This window comes from Amblyomma mixtum, chromosome 4 (genome assembly GCF_055824585.1).
Source record: "Amblyomma mixtum isolate Tamu chromosome 4, ASM5582458v1, whole genome shotgun sequence".
In the NCBI taxonomy this organism is placed as follows: domain Eukaryota; kingdom Metazoa; phylum Arthropoda; class Arachnida; order Ixodida; family Ixodidae; genus Amblyomma; species Amblyomma mixtum.
This window is the reverse complement of record NC_143015.1, coordinates 89,316,290-89,340,447: the sequence shown is the minus strand read 5'-3', so window position 1 is coordinate 89,340,447 and position 24,158 is coordinate 89,316,290. Positions and strand designations below refer to the sequence as shown.

The following is a 24,158-nucleotide window of genomic DNA, read 5'->3' as shown; positions in this document are numbered from 1 at the left end:
TTTAACGTGCACTGACATCGCACAGTACACGGGCTTTTAGAATTTCTCCTCCAAAGAAATTCTAGCCGCCGCGGCCGGGATCGAACCCGCGTCTTTTGGGTCAGCAGCCGAGCACCAGAACCGCTGAGCCACCGCGGCGGCACTTCAGAGTCCTTCACTACGGCGTCCCCCATAGCCTGACTCGCTTACGGAAGTTGAAGCCCCCATTGCATTTTGGTATTATTGCTCAATTTATGATCTGTTTCTTTAATCATACTTGGAGCTGACGGCCTGCAGTATGTCATAACTAAAAATTAAAATAAACCATAAATACTCATTCGTAGAGTAAGACGGGCAGAAGCACTGCAGATCGTAATATTTAACAGAAATCTCTAATTTTGTACAATACAATGATGCGAAACGTCTTCAGACCTTCATAAATAAGATTCGCTGAGGAAAAAATAGCAAAATTTGATGGCAGTTTTTATCAATGCCTGGTTATAGTGGGGATATGTTTGCTACCTATTTTATGCGGGCCCGAACATTTTTCCTGCATTCTTAAGGCATGAGTGCGAACTAGTAAAATCTTGCAGTGACGAGAATTGGCTATTTATTTAAAACAGTGACAATCAACATCGCCTCACCGTCCTCACGTACCCCTAGATCATGGGTATCAGTGTCAGCACTGATATCTGCCCGTAGCTCACTTTGGTTGAAGAAGGGGCATGACAGGCCGAATGGTGGATCGTAGACAAAAACCTCGGCTGTTATTATTGTTTTCTCCCCACGCCCACACCCACAGCACACACACGTAAACCAATTGGAAAGACCAGGCTCACAGACTGGGATGCTCACAGATTTAGAGAAAAACATAAAAACTCAGTGTACAAAGGTAGCTCTCCCAACCGACACACCAGTGGGAGACTCACGCCTTCTCCCTCTTTGGGAAGCCTGCAGAAGTCTTCATAAAAAGTGGAGAAAGCAGAAACGCAATCCTAAGCTCAGGCTACCCATAGCAAAAGTCACAGAAGCTGGCAGTTTTTTTTTAGTAATAATTTGAGTTAGTGTGGACTAGCATGCAAGACACCGTGGCCACAACCAATACCTTGTGCCTCCTAAGCCACCTAGTAGACCCGACATAAGTCAAAGCAACCAGCCACACGGTCACACAAAGATTCCTACACCGGTACTGAGCCAAAGATGCAGATATCACAGGCGGCTAAAAGCCAGATACGTATACAGTCACCTAGAACATCGGCACCCCCCCCCCCCCCCCCCCGCCATATTCAATCCTAACCGCGGGATAGACAAGCTAACCGAAGTCACTTAAGTGATGGCGTGCCCATTCACATGCACAAAGCATGCAACCTCAGGTGCCGCCAAACTCCTGCGCAGCCCTGAAGAGCCTTAATTCAAGCCCTCACGAATTTGGTTAAGTACCACAGCCTGCTATTGTCTGCAGCACATTATCGTATTTGTTTGACATTAATGTGATAGCCTTCTCAATGCCATGATCCTTTTCACGAAGATTTTCTAGTTTTTCAAGTTCAGCATCGAAACTTAAGTATCCAAGTGTTGCTTGTTCCTGCCGCTACTCCTTCCCCTAAGGTGAGATGAATAGAACGTAGCGCAGAGCGATGCCTGAAAGAATGTTTGCGCTTTGTTTTTAGCCGCCGTATCTGTCATCCCTGACGATTTCCCTGGTTGATACGAACGAGCACACGCTCAGCACTGCACACAACGACCCTGAATTGACAGCACTTTTCAGTGTGCGGTAGATGTATTGTCAGAGCCTGCCGTGGAGAAATAAAGGAACAACGCAAAGAAAACATACTTAAAAAAAGAACATTAAGCGTTGCACGCTCGGAAATGGCAGAAGTAGGACATTAATCAACAGGTAATGTAAAAGAAAACACTAACGTTCAATACACGGTAGAACAATCGTAGCACAGCCGCTCCATGCCACCCCCGCTGCCGATGTGAGTAGGGTGAGCGCAGTACAATAGCTTGAAGTAAAACATCAGCGTAGCGGTACCAGCAGCTGTGGCCGGCTGAATAAGTGCCGCGCATTGTATTGTGCATATCGTAGATAGGCTGCAGCGCTCACCGTCCTGTTCGAAGCACAAGCGATGTAGGCCGTTTACTGATTTTGGCAAAGGTGAAACGATGGGAAATAGAATAGACGATTGAACAATATTTAGCACAACCGCTCCATGCCAGCGGCTCTGCCGATGTGCCCCGTCTTTGTAAGTTTGGTTTGGTTTGGTTTATGGGGTTTAACGTCCCAAAGCGACTAAGGCTATGAGAGACGCCGTAGTGGAGGGCTCCGGAAATTTCGACCACCTGGGGTTCTTAAACGTGCACTGACATCGCACAGTACACGGGCCTCGAATTTCTCCTCCAAAGAAATTCAACCGCAACGGCCGGGATCGAACCCGCGTCTTTCGGGACAGCAGCCGAGCACCACAGCAACTGAGCCACCGCGGCGGCTCGTCTTTGTAAGTGGCGTCTCTGATTCATCGGAGAACACTATTGTAAAGGCAAAAAAGAAATGACGTCACGATACTCATTTTTCGCCAGTCCTCTGAATGTGAACGATTGGTTTATTGGTTTACTCGGGTTTAACATCCCAAAGCAACTCACGCTATGAGGGACGCCGTAGTGAAGGACTCCGGAATAATTTCGACCACCTAGGGTTTTTTAACGTGCACTGACATCGCACAGCACACGGGCTTCTAGAATACCGCGTTCATCGAAATTCGGCCCCCGTGGCCGGGATCGAACCGGCATCTTTCGGGTCGGCAGCCGAGCGCCGTAACCACTGAGGCCACCGCGGCGGGTCGAATGTGAAGGAGTTTCCAGATTTTCATTTGCGATTTCCAGTAATGCACCTACCTTTCCACGCAGAACAAAGCGTCGTTAGTGTTCGTGATGAATAATATATCTGTTTTGCATTGTCCGATATTTTCATTTAGGGTAGCCTTAAAGAGTCCGAGAAGTGATTCTCAAGGTGGTTATGAAATAGGTGCATTACCCAAAGGAACGACTGTTTGGGCACCTGTACATACATGGCATGAGTGCCTAAGACTTAACACGAATGACGGAAAGCGAGGCTTGGACTAGCGCCAGCGCCCCGAACACGTGCGAGATAAATGCTCTGGGTAGGCTTACGGCGGCTGACGATGGCAGATGCGCAACTCGCTTTGACTGCATTTTTGCATGTTCCCGACCGCCGCGTAGACAGCATGCTCCTTACGGGGGCGTTTGTCTCGCACGTCTGGGCGACGCGATGCAATTTTCTTATCACTGGAACGCGACCCAGCGCGCAAGCTGCTTCACCTCACGCGCCTTGCCACTTTGGCCCCAAGGCTGCCGACCTAGCAAAATGAATGCTTATAAGCAATGTGGTTCGCTTCAAAGTTCACCCATATACCGGGTGTCCCAGCTAAATGTAACCAAACTTTTAAAAAAGGCGAAGTGTCCTAGTCCAGTGAAACAAACTCAGGGTTGTTCACAGTTGCGTGGCCTATTCTTGAGTGTTTCTTTCGCTCTTCAAAGTTAATTAATTAGTTAAGTTTAATAAGGTAACTTTTTAGTTATTAACTTCAGGAAGAAAGTGTCAATGAAAAAGTTTTAGATCGCATCGAAAAACCGCTAGTAGTGCTCTTTCCGTCAAGTTATGACTGAGGCAGCTTCATTTATTGGTCTTAAAAGAAAGTTGTCACATGACCAGCTGCTCGCTCACTGCTTTGCCCCAATGTGCACCCAAAGCCTTATCGAGGAGAGGACTTCAGAAAAAATAGGATTTTATTCTTTAAGGCGCGTCTTGGGACGTTGAAGTAGCACAGTTGTCATGTGGAAACTTTTTCTTATTGTGCAGGTTATAACTAAAGGCCGGTAAAAAAACTACTTTGCGCAGATATTACTTGGCACTATTATTATTGGCAATATTATTAAGGCATGCACTAACAATCACCCCTTTGAACGCGCGAAATAACTGCTTTAAATATTCTTTTTTTCCGAGGACAATTACTGATTGGAATAAACTTAATAGCGAGACTGTTAATCAAAATTCTTTACTTCTGTTTGAAAAGTGCCTGTAAATGTTGTGAATTTGTGTGTGTTTATATGCTTGTATTTTGTTTTGTCCCACCCTGCTATGATCTATACAAGATCGCAGTATCTATAAATAAATAAATAAATAAATAAAAATACTTTGCTGCAAATGACTCAGTAAGGTGTTTCTCAAAGCGATCTAGAAATTTTCCATTCACACTTTGTTCCTCAAGTCAATAATTAAAAAGTTAGTTAATTAAGCTTAACTAATTTGTCAACCTTGAAGAACGAAAAAAATACTGCAGACTAGGTCACGCCACGCTTAACAACCCTCATTTGGTTTCAGACGGCTAGGACACCTCGTGTTTCTTAAAAGCTTGGTTACATTTAGCTGGGACAGCCGGTATATGCCGAGACTCTGCCATAGAGTAACATAAAAGTAAAGAGCGGACACTCGGGCCCTTTCGCGTGTTCGCCAAATGCAGCCGGTACAGCCAGCGATCACAGCGCCGCCCACCGGCAGGTAGCAGCCAAAAATAAGGCTGGCTATAAATATTATTTCACAACGACGGCTTGACATCGCCGCTATGGCACAGTGGATTAGGGGCACGTGTTGCGTATGGAAGGTCGGCCGTTCGACTCCGTTCTCTGTACTGTAACTTTATTGTTTTTTTTTTAAATTTCACTTTTCATTTTTTTTCCCTTTTAGGTCGCAAATCGTGATGCTTAGTGGCATATAACGCCGTTTAAGATTTTCAAAACATTATCTGCACACTTTTACACAGATTACTCAGAGCGCTGGAATATCAGTTTTGATTTTAAACTAAATATTACATGGTTAGTAACAATAGGTTGGTATAGACTTTTAAGCATTATTTAGGGATTTATTATCCCTTTTAGGTAAGCCGTGGTGACAATCTTCAGTCACCGTGATCATTTCACCGTGGTTTCAAGCCTTGCGGCTGTACAGGCTGCACTTGGCGAATACGCGGCCCTTTCGCGGCCGAGTTCGGCGCTTCCCCGTTTCCGCCAGATGGCACTGAACGTGCAAATGAAAAAAAAGAAAAAGAGTATGGTCTTGGCATGTCTTGGCTTCCTTCTGCGGAGTGACTGATGCGCTCATTGTCATCCTGACAGAATGCACGTAGTAGGTTCACTGCCGCTGGCCAAGCGCACGCGATGCGTGGCATAACGCCTTTGCGGCTTGTGGGTGACGTGTTCGCCGCGGCGTCCAGGCAAGCGATCAAAGTCAAACGCTTTTGACGAGCGTTGCACGTCGAAACCTGGATAATCGTTGCGTGCTCCGTAATCGTCACGCTGGTGGCCGGCTCCTCAGCTGGGCAATGTGACACCGCCTCCTCCGCGAGAGTGGAGAACGCACAAGACGCAATGAAAGTAGAGCCTCCAAGATTCCTGTTAAGCCTATCATCTCTGAGGCCAGTGCGTTTCCCCGGGTCCGCTAGGTGCGCTGTGCACAAAAGTCGGCTAAAGCCACTGAAAATTTTTAAAGTAGCGACAACCTTTGCAGAGCGCCGCCTCTCCCTCTCCTGCGCCCATCGCCTCTTCCCATTGGTCGATGGTTTCGCGCGCAAAAGCCCTTTAATTAAACCCGCGCTTATCGCCGCCGCGGACGCCATATTGTCCGCTCCAACCGCGCACCGTAGGTTCGGCAGGCGTCGTTGCGGACACTGCGCTTTTGCTTGCTGTGAAGAACAGCGGCTTTTGTTTTGCTCGGAACGTGTGTCAGTCACCCAACTTCGAGCCGTCTATCTGTGCGGTCATGACGAACAGCTGCGCCTTCGGGTGCAAGAACCGTCACGACGGTGGAAAGCGGTTCTTCGCGATCCCATCATCGAAAACCGACGCGGGCCGGAGGAAGGTTTGGTTACACAAAATTTGCCGGGCGAATTTTAACGCAACGCCATCGACCAGACTTTGCGATGTAAGTGAAGTGCTTTCAATAGCTGCTGAGTTTTCCTTTTTTTTTCAAGCTACGCTGTGCAGTGGTTTGTTCGCGATCGAGCGCATGGCCGCAGTAAGCTCGACATGAGGGCGCTTGCGTTGAGCGCATCGTGATTGCACGCACGCAAACGTGTAAGCGTCTACCGGGGCGAAGGCTCCCGATCGGCTAAGTCCGAACAGCGACCGCGTCTACCGGGGCGGCAGGGCCGCGCCAAAGACCGCCAAACCGGCAGGGAGAAAAGGGGCAATTTCGCGGCGCTTAAGACGCGAGGCACACGTCTAACTGTAGAGTGATGTTCCTTAAATTTGAGCGCATGCCGCAGTTAGACATACATGCGTACTATAAGCGCAGATCAAACTGCGCTCTGACATGGTGAAGCGCATATATATATATATATATATATATATATATATATATATATATATATATATATATATATATATATAGAGGAAGGACGGTCCTCCGTCCGAAACTGTCATTCTTGTGTGTACCCTGAGGAAGGACGGTCCTCCGTCCGAAACTGTCGGTATTAAATTAAGATAATTGCAAGGTTGTGACCCCTTCTTCTATATATATATATATATATATATATATATATATATGACAGAAGCAAACAGCCACAGAAACCAAGGGGCACAGGGGATTTTTTTTTAATTTATTTATTTAACTTGTGTTGATCAATTTAGAATATTACTGACTATGTTATCGCTCAATGCTAATTAGAAAAGCAGAAGAAAAAACAACCACATGCCGCCGGTGGGATCCGAACCCACGACCTCCGAATTACGCGTCCGGTGCTCTACCTCTGAGCTACGGCGACGGCTGTCAATCTTCTGCTTTCGGGGGTATTTATGTTTACAAGTAACCTAACCTTGAGAGTGTTCATCAGCGCCACCCACGTTCATAAGCGGCGGACGTGGAACGTCCTGAGTTACCGCAGGTGTGACGTAGAACGTCATCGAACGAAGAGGGTGGAAGCTGCGTGAGAACCCTCTTATGCTTCCTATGGCATCAAGGCTGCCAGAACCGAGGCCCTCGCTAAGCAATTAAGCAAACAAGGGAAGGGGAATGAGGGGCTCGTTATAAATATGACAGAAGCAAACAGCCACAGAAACCAAGGGGCACAGGGGATTTTTTTTTAATTTATTTATTTAACTTGTGTTGATCAATTTGGAATATTACTGACTATGTTATCGCTCAATGCTAATTGATTAGAAAAGCAGAAGAAAAAACAACCACATGCCGCCGGTGGGATCCGAACCCACGACCTCCGAATTACGCGTCCGGTGCTCTACCTCTGAGCTACGGCGACGGCTGTCAAATCTTCTGCTTTCGGGGGTATTTATGTTTACAAGTAACCTAACCTTGAGAGTGTTCATCAGCGGCGGACGTGGAACGTCCTGAGTTACCGCAGGTGTGACGTAGAACGTCATCGAACGAAGAGGGTGGATGAGGGAATATGGGAGGAAGAGGGTGGAAGGGTGGAAGAGGGAATATATATATATATATATATATATATATATATATATATATATATTACAGAAAAAGGCAAAAAGAGAATTATCGCGCCGATATGCATCAAGGCACCGTAGGCACCGCTGGTGGAAACACCAGCTAGCACGCGCTGGCTTGCGTTTACTCTGACAAATCGAGGTCAAAGTAAAACTTCACATGAAATATGACCAGTAGTTGTGGGTATGCGTGATAGTGCCCATCGTAAGTGCGTCGCGCGTTTCCTGTCACATACTTTGTAACATCACTTCCGCATTCTCGTTTACCCTTGACGCCTAACTAGGTAGAAGGAGGCTACGAATGCGAGAAGGTCTGTGATAACCTCTTTTATTAATGCTAAAACGTTTTTTTGTTGTTAACGTTGCCCACAGTGAGGCTCCCATTATCTCCATTTTTAAAAGTTTTGTAGTCGGTTATTTTTTTTTTTAGATCAGATCCGTATAACAAAAGGCTTTGGCTTTACCGATGTGCATTTAGTACTCGGGCTGTTTCCGAGCCTGAGCCGGCCATGTCTACCTCGCGGGCCGGGTCGGGTTCGGGTCTATATCGAAAAAATCGGGCCGGGCTGGGGCAGGTAACGAAAAAGGTAGACGGGCTCGGGACGCGTGAATAATTAAGGCCCGTGCAGTGCTCTAATAGCGACTACACGAATAATGAAGATTATCGGACAGATGTGTTAAAAACGAGGTAGATTTTGCTTCTCACTAAATGACTGATGCCGATGAAACATTTACGAAGAACTTCAGTATCCCATTGCTGGCAGGCGAAGGATATTTGCGAGGTAGGTTTTCTCTTTACTAAGTCACTATTCCAAAGAAAATTTTAATGCCGCAGTCTATATCGTTACAGTTCATGCACGCGAGAGAACATTAGGGGAGGCACAGATAAGTACAGACGTAGCGTGGCCTTCATACCGTATTTCGAGCACTCCCTCAAGCGTCTAACCTGGTCCGCGATACACTGCAGCAGACCAAAACCGAAAGCCACTAGAAGAGCGGATGAACTACAGGCATTTATAATGCCTTCACTTGCAGGTGTCTTTTCGAATATCAAACCTGTGCATCCGTTGTAGCACGTCCAGCGTTCCGGCGGGGACGGTCGTTCTGTTTGCATACTCCTCTTCACCAAAACAGATCACCGCCAATTCATTCTATGGCCTCGTGATTCACGGTCATGTTCAATGCACGCCCCACTCTCGATATCAAACTTGGCACGCCGCATAAAGCCCGGCGCACCCGGACACGGTGCGCGTGCGGCTCTACCAAAGCAATCCATCTATGCGTGCTCCTTTTTGCCTTTAGACGATGCAGTGAATCATACAAATCTTTCTCCTAAGTCACCGATGTATTTATGCAGCGGAACGCACGGCTAATGCGGGGGCACAGAGAAGAACTCGGCAAGTACGGGAATCCAGCGCAACCAATTCAAAAGGGGCGTTAGTTCCTGCGGAGCGGGCTAGAGGCCGCCACCGCAGTCACATGAAATCACAAAGAAAACAAAAGTCGTTCGCCCGGCGCGCGGGGGAGGAGGAGCGAAGAGGGAGGGCGTCTTGTCGCTACTTTAGTTTTTTCAGGGGCTTTAAAGTCGGCCGCTGGGGCCTACGGGAGTGTCCGCTCTTTACTTCTATATTACTCTATGACTCTGCTCGTAACATTTACTTTGTTAGACCTGCAGCCTTCCTTCGGACCAAACTCGCAAGGCACGCGAACTGAGGCAGATTAGCGTGCAGTTTCGAGTTGCCGCGATAAGAAAACTGCAGCACCAGCAGCTGGGGCGTGCGGAGCAAAAGCGGAGCAAAAGCGGAGAAATTAACGGGTGCGCTGTCTACGCGCCGATCGAGTGCATGCGAAAGCTAGCGGCGCCCTAGCCATCTTCAGGCGCTGCAGACATACCGACGACTTTATCTCGCACCCGATGCGTATAGCTTCGTGGCGCTGGAGGCAGGTAAAGTCACACTTTCCGTCATTCGTATTGTCTGTGGGCACCTGGGGCGCGATTACGAGTCGCTCAAAATCGTCTCAGTTGGAGTATCAAAAAGTGTCTCATTTGCCCCGTTCCTGTTGGTCGGTCGTGACCAGCTGCCATATTGTTTTTTTCCGTCACCGGCTGACTTCACAAATGTGCCACAAGTGTTGGCGTTGCTTACCTGATTAGCGGAGCCGATTGAGACGATTTTTTTGCGACCGGAACGAGTGGTCTAAAATCGTTTGAGACAGAAAATGGCGGCTGTTTACATCGCCGGTTGCCGCGCGAGCAACGGTGTAAGAGGGTGCATGAAGACGGTTTTGACGTGCCGGACGAGTTGTTTCGACGTTTTGACATAGGAAAGAGACTGCACAATGGCAGTGCGAGGAACTCGCGTTGAACTGGGAGGTGTGCGGGTCAGTGCGCTGTCAGTTTAGCGGCAGGTGCTGTGCGCGCTGCGCTTCTTCGCCGCCGGTGGGTTTCAAGGCACCGTAGGAAATGAAGCAAACGTCGGCGTAGCCCAACCGACTATATGCAAGTGTTTGCGGCTGGTTTCGGAGACCACTGTCAAAGTGAAGTCGGAGAAGGTGCGCGCTTTCCGGCGAGACCCCCAAGACAAGGCGGCGGCGGAGGGCTTCCTTCGCTTAAACTTTCGCTACCGCATTATGCCCGGCGGCGTAATCCGAGCATCATGCGAACGGAACGGCAACAACACGAACATCAAGTGCTTAGCAAGAAGCGGGCGGCATCAATGGTTACGACGCAGAGAGCGATTGTTGCCACAGTGACCGGTCGTGCCGGCTCTCATTTCGGGCACTGAGATTGCAAGCTCCCAGCAGCTGCACCGGTCTGCCCCCGTATGTCGGCAGTTGCTGCAGTGTTGTTATTCATGGTCGCCTGGTATTTTCGCAACAAAAATAAATAGAACCACGCATCGCCCTAAGAGCACAATTGCCATCGACAGCAGGCGCGGACCAAGAGCACAGTCTAGGCGGGTATCCGCTTGGCGAGTCGCGGAGGTCGCGCGATAGGTTTAAATCGATTTGTTACGCTCCCTCTCCGCTTTAGAAGTGCTTAGAAAACCGTAACTGGTTGACCGAAATCGGTCGCGAGAAGTTTGCAACTTTCCAGTGCGAACTTGCCTTCGTCGGAGAGGGCTGAGTCAGGCTGGTTGGTTCATGTTGAATGGTAGGCAAAACAGCGCTGACGGACGGGATGGAAGAAGACGAGACAGACACATGCGCATGTGTCTGTCTCGTCTTCTTCCGTCCCGTCCATCAGCGCTGTTTTGTCGTTGCCTTCGTCGGTTTTCGAGCCGACCGCTCCTTGCAAATTGATCTCGGCAGACCCGTTGCAATCATTGCCTTCAAATCGATTTTTCAGCGCACTTAAGACATCCGCAGAGTACCTTGATTCTACATAAAGTGTAAAAAAAAAAAGACAGTCGTCGAATCAGCTGATTTTTTTTCTGGCTGCCATGTTTACTATGGCTGAATATGTGCGTGGAGGGATGAGGCGGAATCCTTTGAATTAGGGGGCAGCTCACGCCACCTATCTAACGCTTTTCCAGCGTCAGCGTACCCTCGCGGCAGCAAAAGTGACTGAAGAGCAAACTTAATTGCAGAACTGAGGATGCTTTTTGTTTTGCTTCATGTTGTTGAGTTTTAAACATAGTTTATTAGCAAAATAAAACATTGTTCATTTTATTAACGGCGCGTTTACAGCAAAACGTTAGCATACGGTCCCTTATCGTGCAAATAAATGCTTCCCTGGCAGAGCCCTCCACCGCAACCTCACTGATAATTGGTTGATTCCGCGGTCAGCGTCTTGCGGTGTCGTCATTTTGACGTCACAGTCTCAAAAATTGAGGCGAAAATTGAGAGCGACTCGTAATCGCATCCTTGTACTGCTTCTGAAAAGTGAGCCGATAACTGGCAAACAATATTGTAAAGATTCAAAATCGTGCGCCCCACGGCGACGTTCGGTACCGGTCCGTACTTTCTATCTTATGACGTCATGAGGCCCGCATGACATCAGTCGCGAAGGGCTATAATTGGCTAGCTCAAAACCACGCCGGCGTTCGTAGACGAAGCGGGCGATGGAGACGGGATGCACGGCGGCGCGTAGCTACCTTTTTCGACGACTAGCGAAAACCGAATTCCACTGAATTCGACCCAAATTCACGAGCGAAAAAAACGCTCTGATTGCTGTTATTAAGTAGATGCCGGAGTAAGACATGATGTTGGGCTAGTCGGTTCACGGTTAGAGCGAAACAGAACTGCGCGAAGACGACGGGACAAAAGAAGGCACGAATACACACACACAAAGCGCAGTGTGTGTGTGTATTCGTGCTTTCTTTTGTCCCGCCGTCTTCGCGCAGTTCTGTTTTGCTCTGGATGGCAGAGTACGCTAGTCTCACGGGTAAGCGCTAAGAGAAACTGGGTCGACGCCCGTAGCATTTTCTGGCGGGAAGAGCCGGTGACGGTGATAGCTGTAACTCATTTTGTGGCCTTTTATAGCAAGCAAAGGCTCCGTTGTCAGTGAATGCAAAAATGACCCTCTGCTGCAGGTTGTGTGCGCAGATTGAAGAACCCTAGGTGGCTCAAAATTAATTCAGCGGCCACCAAAACGTGGTCCCTATGGCCAGTGCACAGCTTTGGGACGTTGAACTCAACACAATACGGTATAACCCCAATAAATCGATACAGGCAAAGTTAAATTTGTGCTCATTGCCGCTAAAGGCACCACTTTTTATGGCGGTGTCACCAACACCGGGGGAATGATTTAAAGCTGCGCAGATTAAAAAGGCGACCACTAACTAAGCCGTGAATAAAATGACATCGTGCAGTAATACTGGCGGTATGCGTCTGACACCTGTAGTCAGGCGATGTCCGGATGGAAATTTTTCTACATCGTTGGCCAGATGTCTTCAAATGATTCAACAGATGTTCTCATTTTCTGGTACTCTCTGACTACAAAAAACTAACAGACTGCGGCCCGTAGGCTCGAGGATCGTCCTGCAGATGTACCATTTTGTGCTCCGGAAGAAATACATTTCAGCATTTACCCGCAACCCAGTCGCCTAGTACTGATATCAGTGGATAGAGAACGTACGTACTAAGATGCATATCATGAAGGTATACGTCTTCCCGCACATCACATGTATCTCGGAGGCAGGTATTCACATTTCAGGCCACTGTCTTGTGCGACAGCGGGTAAATATCTTTCTCCCCTACATTGCATCCTCCAAACTGTTCCCCCTGGCTACAGGCACTATCACAAACCATAGCTGAGGTAAGTAAAATTTCGTATTCTATTTCTGCGACATAATTTCTCCTCTGTAATCATTACCAACAGCCACGGAAGATGAGAAGGTGAGCGCTGCCTACGGTAAAAGCTGTTAGCTTTGGTGGTTCGGTTCAATGAAATGAAAGCGTACGCTTCCGACCGCCTTTCTGGCAAGCATTTAGTGTATGTTATTTTTAGACTGATAAGGTCCTTTTTTTCAACGATCATCTGATAAACGCTGCCGCAACGGGAAGCACAAGGTCTTTCGGCCAAGGACTCGATAAGGTGGCACTGATAAACACTTATCGCCGAAGACTATAAGAAGTAACCGTACACACCTAAAGGCCGGAATACATGCGACGTTTTTTTCGAGGACATTCGCGCGGCAGAAAACGTCGAGGGGCGCGACGCCCGGCTGGAGATACATGGAGCGTTCAAGCAGCGGCGCGCCGCCGCGTATCCCTCGACGCGAAAGCAAATGTGATCAACAAGTGGTAAACACCACTGTGCACGGAGGTCTGTGAGAACAGCGACGCTAACCCTTCTGTTAAAATCAGGAAAGTTTCACTTCGACACCATTGTACAAATTTTAGCACGCGCGCTTAAGTACCTATAAAGATTTGGGTGCTCGAATGCATGCCGTCGCGTACCTTTGGACGCCCGCTCAGCCGCGGACACCAGCGGTTGTGGTTTTCTTCGACACATTCGCTTCAGGGAGGGAGCGCAGGCATTCCGATCCAAGATTCAGTTGTGTTATCCAAAAAAAGCGACATTTCAAGTGTGATGAAGCGTTTATTTTCACGACAATAACATTTCCGTGCCAAAACACTGCGTAGCTCGACGGCCATGGCGGCCATGTTGGCGGCGGCAGGCCGAGGACCGGAAGAGCGGGCTTTCTGCGCTGCTATTGGCTCGCTTCAGCCGCCGCTTCCGGTCTCACCGGACGCCGCGCGTCAAAATCTAGCCGGTCCTGATCGGCGGCGGCGGGCGTCAAATCTGCGCCGTCGGGCGAAAATCGACGACTCGACGCGGTAAAAACGCTCCATGTATTCCGGCCTTAACGCGCACACACGTGTCTGCACTTGGGGCTATCAGATACCAACGACTCTTGCGTCCTAACTGGACCATACGTCTGACAACTGAACCAACCTAACGTTGAGACGGGACGTCCTAGGAGTGATAGAACCTTATCATTGTGTACGTTTGGCTTGCTGACCTTCTTTCCCTCTCTCCCCGCCGCGCTCCTCCCTCTTTTCTCGTCGTCCCCAAAGATTTCGCTGCAGGCCTTGAATTTCGAAGGCTGCGTAGAAGCAGCCCGAATGCGGTGATGTGGGATTTTACTTGGGCGTGGGCTGCGGCGGTACTCGTCTGCGCGTTGTACAGCCTGGCTCGTTGGTTTGTCAGGTAAGTCGCAAACATACCTACTTACTTGCTTAATTCACGCCGCCTACATAACCAGAACAGCATAAAACGCATTCAAGGAAGAACCCTCGCTTTTAATTCATCTGCACTTCCACGTGCCATCGCTCTTTGGAATGATCTCCCTGACAGCATCGCGTGCATCGGCAACTATCAACCATTCCAGGATCAGCTACGTAAATCTCACGTGACATCGCTTTTTCTCCTATCCTTGATTTTCTTTGTCGCGGTGTACTGTTGTTCCTTCCTTGCCATTGCGTTTTGTTTTGGCCGTATGTCCGGCATTCATGCTACTAATAAGTGCCTTGTATCCTATGTAAATTTCGCCTTTAAGTTTTGCCGTGTACATTAGTTTCTTCGTACTTAATCTTTTGTATCTCACGTTGTATTAATTAGTTTATTTTGCACATTTTGGCGTTTTTTGCCCCCCTTACTCAATGCCCTTCTGGACCCTGTGAGGTATTATGAATAAATAAATTAAATAAATAATAATTTTTGGTCAATCTTCCCGGTGAAACGTAGCATCCGGCATGACGTGGTTTACAACGAAAGCGTACCATATTCTAGGACTGGTTACTGACACTGCCAGCTGAAGTATATATTAGAAAGGATGTTTTCAGGGTTGCATGCATTTTGAGCGCGGCATTTCATCGCTGTCCTTCGCTGTACTTATTCACGTGTTTGACTGCATTCTCGAGCTTGGATGCGTCCAACAGAACACCCTCGACTAACAGTCAAGCGCTTCTGTGCACAGGCGTCAAATTCTGGTTTGGTTCCTTTGGGGACTTTTGTAGGTTTTCAAATCACCGAATACAATCAATCGATGCGTCTATACGGCCGGCAAGCACGCCGATTCTCAAGGTTAAATTGTGATGCTTAAATGGGACCAATTACGATTATCAAGATATATGCCTTTTGAGGCGACTGAATCAGAAAGCCCACCGAAGAAAAAAAAAGCGGCATCGTGTGTCTTAAAAATTCTCGACTGGTCGAGGAGGCGTGATGTCCAAATGAAGTGAGCAAACCACGTGACGAGAAATATAACGTCACCGGACCGGAAGCGATGTCGGTCTCGGTAAGAGCATCAACAAATTATAATGCTCAGGCACTGCCATTACATAACGTAGTTATGTGTCTCTGAATTTCTTCCCTCTTGCCAGTGCGCTACACTTTTGCATCGGGGCTTTATCGGGGTCATTATTATAGCCTTTAAAGGGGCGGAGTACACTCGTACAGTGGGGCGGCCCATCAACCGCCGTTCACACTGGCCTTCCAAAATATTTAGTAATTGTCTTTTTAACGCCGCCGCGGTGGCTCAGTGGCTATGGTGCTCGGCTGCTGTCCCGAAAGACGCGGGTTCGATCCCGGTCGCGGCGGCTGAATTTCTTTGGAGGATAAATTCGAGGCCCGTGTACTGTGCGATGTCAGTGCACGTTAAAGAACCCCAGGTGGTCGAAATTTCGGGAGCCCTCCACTACGGCATCTCTCATAGCCTTAGTCGCGTTGGGACGTTAAACCCCATAAACCAACCATAAAACAACCAACCTTTTGATCATGGAAGCGAAAGACGCTGTAACTGCCTCCTTACTTCTCAACTACGCCGCTAGGAAGAGATTAAGGAGGAAGTGGCAGAAGGAAGAGAGAAAGACACCCCGTATTTGATGGTTCCAGATTAATTTCGACAACCTGGGGTTTTATAACGTGTACGAACATTGCACAGATGCCGGATGTGCACTGCGTTTCATCTGCATCTTAGCGCCGCTGCCGCGGCCGGGACTCAGCCCGCGTCGTCGGGTTCATCAGCCGATCGCCCGAACCACTAAGCCACTATGGATGGTAATCACTAGCAAATTCTTTGTGTATAAAAATAGCGGTTCATAACATGGTTTCCTGGCCTGATCAATCAGTCGAACAAATTCCTCGCTCCATATATATGTGGACGCGATTCTTAGTCAGTGGGATAGCATTTTTTTCTCTCCAAAATTGCTAATTTTCGGGTAGAAATCGGCGCCAGCTTTGGCGTTTGTTTCGCCATGATTTTATAAAGTTTTCGATCCAGATTCTGTAGGATAGGAACAAATCTTTTCACGCTTAGGTTGGTTTAAGGGGTTTAACGTCCCAAAGCGACTCAGGCTATGAGAGACGCCGTAGCGGAGGGCTCCGGAAATTTCGACCACCCGGGGTTCTTTAACGTGCACTGGCATCGCACGGTACACGGGCCTCTAAAATTTCGCCTCCATTGAAATTCAGCTGCCGCGGCCGGGATCGAACCCGCGTCTTTCGGGCCAGCAGCCGAGCGCCGTAACCATTGAGCCACAGCGGCGGGGCCGTTTTCCTCTACTGAAGTGGCGGTCCGAGCCTTTTCCATCGGAGCCGGTCAGTGCCATTGCTTTATAGCAAGAACATTGACGATCACAGAAGACAGTGGTCAGTGACAAAATGAAGAAAAAAAATGATTCAAAGACCTGTACAAAAAATAAAAATGGTGCCGCTTGGAAGTAAATGGAACACGTGTTTTGTTCGTGTGAGGAATTCTAGTGGCATTCTTGGTAGAGTGGTGAATAAGTTGGCGTCTTTAAAGTTCCCTTTTTCATACTATCATAACTGGATGCAGCCAGCGTCGAAAATGTTTCGAGGCCTTCGAGGGTACAGGGATACCGACTGTGCCGCTCCGAAGTCTCATCAAGGGCAACTTGGAAGAGTTCCGGAAACCGGTGCGTATGGTGCTGGTGTCATATTCCTCGGCCAAAAACTAGCATGTATTACTTGAAGAGTTGAAAACAGTGCCAAAATGTGCTTACCGAACTGCAAAGATCATTGAGAAATTTGCTACTTTTCTGTAGAACTCCGTCACCCGTGTTGTACTAAAAGGTGAATTTCTTTAATCCCTTTTACCTATTTCCTGATCTAGCGTCTTGCGTGCTGTACTGCATGGATCGCCAACCGGGTCTAACAAAGACTGCTTTTAGTACCCTTTAGGACCGCTCGATACTTCCCAGTGTACTCTTGCACGGAGATTTTTGCCTTCTTCACTCACATGGTTGCGTAATGCAAGCATTAATGCGTGCATTAATACTAATGCCTGTACTGAATAAGAGGTCTGGTTTCGGTTTTGTGTCATAACGTCCCAAAACGGCTCAGGCTATGAGGGACGCCGTAGTGGAGGGATCCAGAAATTTCGACACCTTGGGGTTCTTTAACGTGCACCGACATCTCACAGTACATGGGCCTCTAGAATTACTGAATAAGAGGAGCTTAAGTGACTTGTGAAGGCATTTTAAAGATTTCATGCTTCTTAAGAGATTTATGTACTATTGCCTGGAATGAATAAGATCGCTCGCGCAGCACTTTCGAAAACCTTTTGGTTCCCTTTGTTTATTGTAGCGTAACCTGTCCTGTATTCCATTCAAAATGCCCTGAACAAATGCACTGTACGCAAGAAGTAGTGCTGCAGTGGGCTGATAAGTTTAACGTTTTTAATACCCCGTTGGTATACCTTCTATAATGCAATTCTAGTATAGCTCCTCTGCACATTATAAGAGATGAATGATAGATTATATGGCTTCTTTTTGAATGTCCACGCTTAGGTGCTAGTCGTACACGGCTTTTTCTTGTGTAGTGAATCCCATGAAATTCCTGACGACAATTTTTTTTTCTTGCTGCAAAAACTTTCAATGCTGCAAGTACATTGAATACGTTTGCTTGCAAAGACAAAGTTGCGCTGAGATTTCAGTTCAGCGTTGCCAGTGGTCTCGATAAATTGAGCAATTTGGCTCTTACTGGTTGTTTCACCAGTACGGTATTCTGCAGTATTTTCATTCTTAACATAGTGTTAAAACACTACGCTAAAAACACTTTAAAACAAGTTAAAAACAGAATAATCTTTTAGCGCTATAGTTAAACACACAGTAGTTAACTATAATGTAATTTAAAAATTTACCGGAAAACTTGCGAGCTTGTCTTAAAGAAGGAAAAATAGCATTTGAAGCAAATTTGGCTTTCCGGCACCTTCTCATGATTTCTTAGCTTCTAACTCTGGAATGTGATTGAAAACAATTTTTAATTGCAGAACTACATCGATAGCCTCGGCCGATGGCTTAAAGAATATGGTGACGTCATTGGGTAAGTCCACAAAGTTACCGACTACAAAAGAATTACAGCCGTTCACCGTCTGGGTACGACGTGTGATCAGAGCTAACTGTTTCGCCAAATGACAACACACTGAAGTTGGCCCTCTTGACCGCCACTGCCACTGATCAAGCGTCAATGGGTGCAGTAACATATGGATTACGATCACAGTCCTTCTATGAGGCTGGAATGCGGTGCATTCGAGCTGCCAGCTTTGTATAATTAATTGTATGCAGTTGTCTATCGATTATGGCGGGACCAGTTTTAATGCGGAAGCATTATATGGGCCCTCGGCAGAAAAATTGGCGTCAACAGAAAGTCTCCGTACACAGCGGCACAGAATCACAGATGACGTCACTAAAATAAAAAAAAAAAATTCTTCCGCAGGTCCGGAGAACTAAACCAAGGAATTTCAGATAGTGAGTCCAACCTGCCAGCCAAATGCCATAAAACCGCTCTGCTTATTCGCGAATCGACGTAAACCTTGTGCATACGTTGCTGCACGACTGAATGCTAATAAGTAGACGTGTCATTATAAAGGGAGAGAAAAAAATATTAATAAAGGATTAGGAAAATAAAACTAAATGCAAATAAAAAGTAATGTTTTTGCATTCAAAGCACGTAACTAGTTTTGAGTGATCTCCGTAATTTTTGGTCAAGGCATCCGCGTGCGATAGACAAGTAACTAGTAACACATTGGAGCGATACAGGTTCGCTGAGCACCCGTAGGATGGCGCTCGTGGAGGGACTGGCAGCGGAGTCGGCCCACTGGTTCTGTAACGTGTTCCTCCGCGTCCAGCAAGGAGGAAAAAAATCTGAGAGAGAGTGACGTCACGCCGCCAGCGTTCGCAAGCCGAGTGTTTATGAAGCCGTTTTCTCCCTCAGTTTTTTGCTCTCCCAGTCAGTCCTTTATGTTTTGATTCTGGTATGTTCTAGTGCGCGCGTATGTGCGGCTTCTGGCGGGGAGCATCTACAGCAAGAAGGTTGATCTACAGTCAGTCTGCCGCGCTAATCCGCGCATGCGCGCACGTATAACAAGTGATGGCGGGCTAGTTGGTGGTCGACAATGGAGTGCACATTGCAACCGCGCAAAACGACGAGGGGCAAAGAGAAGAAAGCACAGGACAAGACACGGAACTTGGAATCTAGCCCCGCTGCCCGCGGGCAGCGGGGCTAGATTTTACCGCACGCTATCCCGTTGCGTGATCACGGGGGGACAAACTGTCTTTTTTTTTTACTATATCTTTAATTGTTAAGACTAGGCTCCAAAGTTGCCACCAGACGCTCCCTCAGTTCTTTTTCGTCCATGGCGTCCAGTGTCGCACGTGCTACGAGGCGCAGGTGGCAGCGCCTATGCCTCAGAGGGTGTGACGTCAGGAGTGTGGCTAGCAGCGTGGCCCTTTGGTCTCGCGGCATGAACAATGGCGGACCTCAAGGCGCCACGGCACAGAGCGCTCGAATCCGGGAGGCCTTGCGATGGGTTCATGCTGATCCAGCGCTGCGAACTGTTCAGCGGGAGTACTATGCACTGTCATATATATCCCAAGCAATACAGGTCCTCATCATCATCATCATCAGCCTGCCTACGCCCACTGCAGGGCAAAGGCCTCTCCCGTGTCTCTCTAATTAACCCTGTCCTTTGACAGCTGTGACCACCGTATCCCCGCACAATGCTTAACCTCATCCGCTCACTTAACTTTCTGCCGCCCCTTGCTACGCTTGCCTTCTCTTGGAATCCACTCCGTTACCCTTAAGGACCAGCGGTTATTTTGCCTTCGCACTACATGCCCTGCTCAAGCCTATTGCTTCCTCTCGATTTCAACTAGAATGTCATTAATCCGCGTTTGTTCCCTCCCACACTCCACCCTCTTTCGATCTCTTAAAGCCACACCTACCATTTTTCTTTCCATAGCTCGCTGCGCTGTCCTTAACTTAAGCTGAACCCCCTTTGTTAGCCTCCACGTTTCTGCCCCATAGGTGAGTACCGGTAAGATACAGCTGCTGTATACTTTTCTCTTGAGGGATAGTGGCCCAATATTGGAAATGGCTGGCATCACTGTTCCTCTATAGGACCGGCCTTTGCCAATAAGTTCTCAATATTGGGCCGGTCAGCTTTTCTGCTGGATATGAAGCGTGAGTAAATGGTCGGTAATTTATGCCGGTCATATGTCAAAAGTAAAGTTCCCAAGTGGTTTGCTTCTAAGCTGTGTGGTAGATCTCTTGCCGAACCTGTGGAAACTATGGCTTTAGAAGCGGATGAGGACTAAACTCCACTGGCCTTCAAGAGATTTGGAATTCTGGCAGTTGAGAACGAGCTGGAGAGCGTGGCCCAGAAGCAAGCACCTTGACCTCTTGACCGTCGAACTTTTGACGAAGACGAGGTTGTAGCAAGCAGCAGGCTGCTGCTGCTACGCATTTCCCTCTGAGCTCCGGGATATAAGCAGCATTACGTAAACAATCAGCATTTTTTTACTATGAGTCTTCTTGCTGTGATGAGAATGGGTCATGCACACGGGTAGACGACGACAGCGCGAAAATGGAGGAACTGAGCTAGTGCACCCAGCTCTGCAATAAAAGATGTGAGATGTGAGTACGTCAGCGTTTTCCGCCCAAAGAACGTCGCTTCGTGATGTTGCTTACTCAGCCGCAGTAAGAAGAGGATAATAAAGTTGGTTCAGTAGGTGCTGACCCCCCTGAAACCACACTAATTGGAGGAGGAGGAGGTAGAAGAGGAAAGGCAGGGAGGTTAACCGGAAGAATAATCGGTTTGCTACCCTACACGGGGAGAAGGGGGTCGGGGGATAAAAAAATGAAAGAGAAAGGAGAGTAGCAGAAACTTGAGGTCACTCTAAAACGTCAATGTTCGTTGAAGTCACAGCCTGTCGTGCAGGCCGGAAGTTCTTAAGAAGCGGAGCAGTGCCTTGGAGGCCTTCTCCGGCGACGACCGCCGCGGCCAGTGGCCGAGAATCTTCATTTCCGTCAGTGGGCGCGGATCTAGGCGCTCCAGCGCACGGCTGAGAGACTGCCTTTCGGTGCACTCTAATAAGCATCTAATAAATCGAAACCTGCACTCCCCTCCCCCCCCCCCTCCCCCCCAAAAAAGATGTTTGACCACACATTTCGAATAAGACGCTTTTGGGTCCAGCTGCAATTTCATGCGTGATTGTTCTTATTAAACTCTAGTGGTGGCGGCGAAAAACTTTATTTGTGAAGGCATAAAAAAAAAAAACGAAAGTTATGCAGCAGCATTGCGGGCGGCCTTGAGGCTGCTGGTTGTGGCATCCAGTCCGTGCCTAGTCGCGACGTCCTCTGCCCAGGTCACCAGCCGAAGTTGGAGATTCGGCTCGGTTCTGGACAAAGCAGCCTCCCACTGCTGCAGACTGTTTACTAGCTCCCTATTATTATCATCTGTAGGACGTAATAAATACGGTAGGCAGTGATCCCATATTTACTAACTGTGCTTACTCTCTCCAAGGACGCATTGGCTTGGGAACTTTAATGACATATGGGGATCCACGTTCAGTAATGTGATAGTGGACGTACTCTGTGGGTGACGCTATGGTGGAGTGCGGCGAATTTCTCCCCACCGTGTGGATTAGTCGGCATGCATAGCAGTGCCCATCGGAATTACGCAAGGCCACACTTAACCTCATCCGCTCATTCCCAGATGCTAGACAGCTTAATGCCTGCGTCCTGCGGAAAGGTTTTTTGAAACGATGGCGCAACAAACGACCTTCAACACGCACACTTTCTTCATGCACGCGTTGACAGATGATAGTACGATCCAGGTGATATGTGCCAAGGCAAGTTGTGGAATTAACTTAAAATTACGACTGAAATCGTAATTACAGCGTACGCGGTTCTAATCTGAATATTGTCACATAGTGGTGACTGTACTCCGGCGAACAGGAAAACAACGAGGATGTCTTCGAAACGGAACTTTTTATTCGGGCTGACTTGCGCCCGCAAAGAACTGAATCACTCGGCGGCGGCGTAGCAACACGCGTGCTCGGCGGCCGTCGGACAGAATGACCGCCGCTGTCGGCCACGCTCTTTTTTAAAGCTGATAGCGAACTTTCGAGATAAAGCTTGGAAAATTACTAGAACATTCCGGCGCAAAGTATAATCGGCTCCGCCTGGATGCGATCAATCGAGATAAATCTAGGCGCGTCTTGCGTCACAAACTAAGCCATAAAGTGGCGTGTCGGCAGCCTTGAAGCATTAACAAGCACTACCAACAAACGCTACAAAGGTTTGCGGCATTACTCCCCTCTCAAAGAAGCATCGACTCGATGCTTTAGTACATAATGCGGCTATAAAGAATCAAAAACGGATATTGCAAAAATAACCACCTGAATGTGGAAACACGGCGTCCTTTAGCGTGCATGATAGGGCTTTAGGCGTACGACATGGACTACTTCTGGTCGTACGCGGCGTCGCTGGGATGCAGTCACTTGATCAGGGACGACTTCATAGTCCAATTCACCTAGCCGACGAAGAACCTTGTACGGGCCGAAATAGCGGCGCAAAAGCTTTTCACTAAATCCTCGGCGGCGAATGGGCGTCCAAGCCCAGACTCGGTCTCCTGGCTTGTATTCCGCGTTGCGTCTTCGTAGGTTGTAGCGTGTGGCGTCGGTCCGCTGCTGGTCTTTGATCCTTAATCGGGCAAGTCTTCGGGCTTCTTCTGCGCCTTGTAGGTAGGCGGCGACGTCGACGTTATCTTCCTCAGTAACGTTCGGCAGCATGGCGTCCAGCGTGGTCGTGGCCTCTCTGCCATGGACGAGCCTAAAAGGCGTCATCTGGGTGGTCTCCTGCACTGCAGTGTTGTAGGCGAAGACTACGTAAGGCAATATGACGTCCCAGGTCTTGTGTTCGGCATCGACATACATGGCGAGCATATCGGCGATGGTTTTGTTGAGACGCTCGGTCAGTCCGTTGGTCTGCGGGTGGTATGCAGTTGTTCTCCGTTGGCTGGTTTGGCTGTAATGGAGGATGGCTTGCGTCAGTTCCGCCGTGAATGCTGTTCCTCTGTCAGTGATGAGCGCATCGGGGGCGCCGTGTCGCAGAAGAATGTTCTCCACGAAAAATTTGGCGACTTCTGCTGCTGTTCCGTTCGGTAGGGCTTTTGCCTCGGCGTAGCGGGTCAGGTAGTCGGTCGCTATAATGATCCACTTATTTCCAGATGTTGATTTCGGGAACGGGCCAAGCAAGTCCATGCCGATCTGCTGAAAGGGCCTTGAGGGGGGTTCAATGGGGTTCAGAAATCCTGCTGGTTTGGTTGGAGGGGCCTTTCGTCGCTGACAATCTCGGCAGGTATTCACGTAATGTGCGAAATCGGCAGACAGTCGGGGCCAGTAATACTTGTCTTGAATGCGGCGGAGGGTGTGAGAAAACCCGAGATGTCCAGCTGTCGGCTCGTCGTGTGAGGCCTGAAGAACTTCTCCGCGCAGACTTACAGGTACAACAAGGAGGTAGGCTGTCTTGTTCGCTGCAAAGTTTTTCTTCACGAAGACATCATTCTGTAAGCAGAACGAAGACAATCCTCGCTTGAAAGAGGCGGGTGGTGAAGAAACCTTGCCTTTCAACTATTCGATGAGGCATTTTTTGTCGGGGTCCGAGCGTTGCTGTTGTGAAAAAGAGCTGGAGCTGATGGGTCCCAGGAACGCGTCCTCATCGTCGTCCGGCGGCGGTGCATCTACAGGGGCTCCTGATAGGCAGTAGGCGTCAGAGTGCTTGCGTTCGGACTTGTAAACGACGGTTACATCAAACTCCTGGAGCCGCAGGCTCCATCGAGCGAGGCGGCCGGAGGGGTCCTTCAAACTGGCGAGCCAGCACAGTGCGTGATGAT

At 48.4% G+C, this 24,158-nt stretch overlaps 1 protein-coding gene across 1 annotated transcript in view; it reads left to right on the top strand.

Annotated features, from left to right (window-relative positions):
• Positions 1 to 14,090: 14,090 nt before the first annotated feature.
• The window catches only part of LOC149347348 (putative cytochrome P450 6a13), a 64,487-nt gene continuing 54,419 nt past the window's right edge, over positions 14,091 to 24,158 (top strand). Inside the window, exons 1-3 of the mRNA XM_089585560.1 lie at positions 14,091 to 14,167; positions 16,797 to 16,896; positions 18,252 to 18,304. Coding sequence (XP_089441686.1) covers positions 14,091 to 14,167; positions 16,797 to 16,896; positions 18,252 to 18,304 — 230 coding nt within the window. The remainder of the gene's footprint in view (positions 14,168 to 16,796; positions 16,897 to 18,251; positions 18,305 to 24,158) is intronic.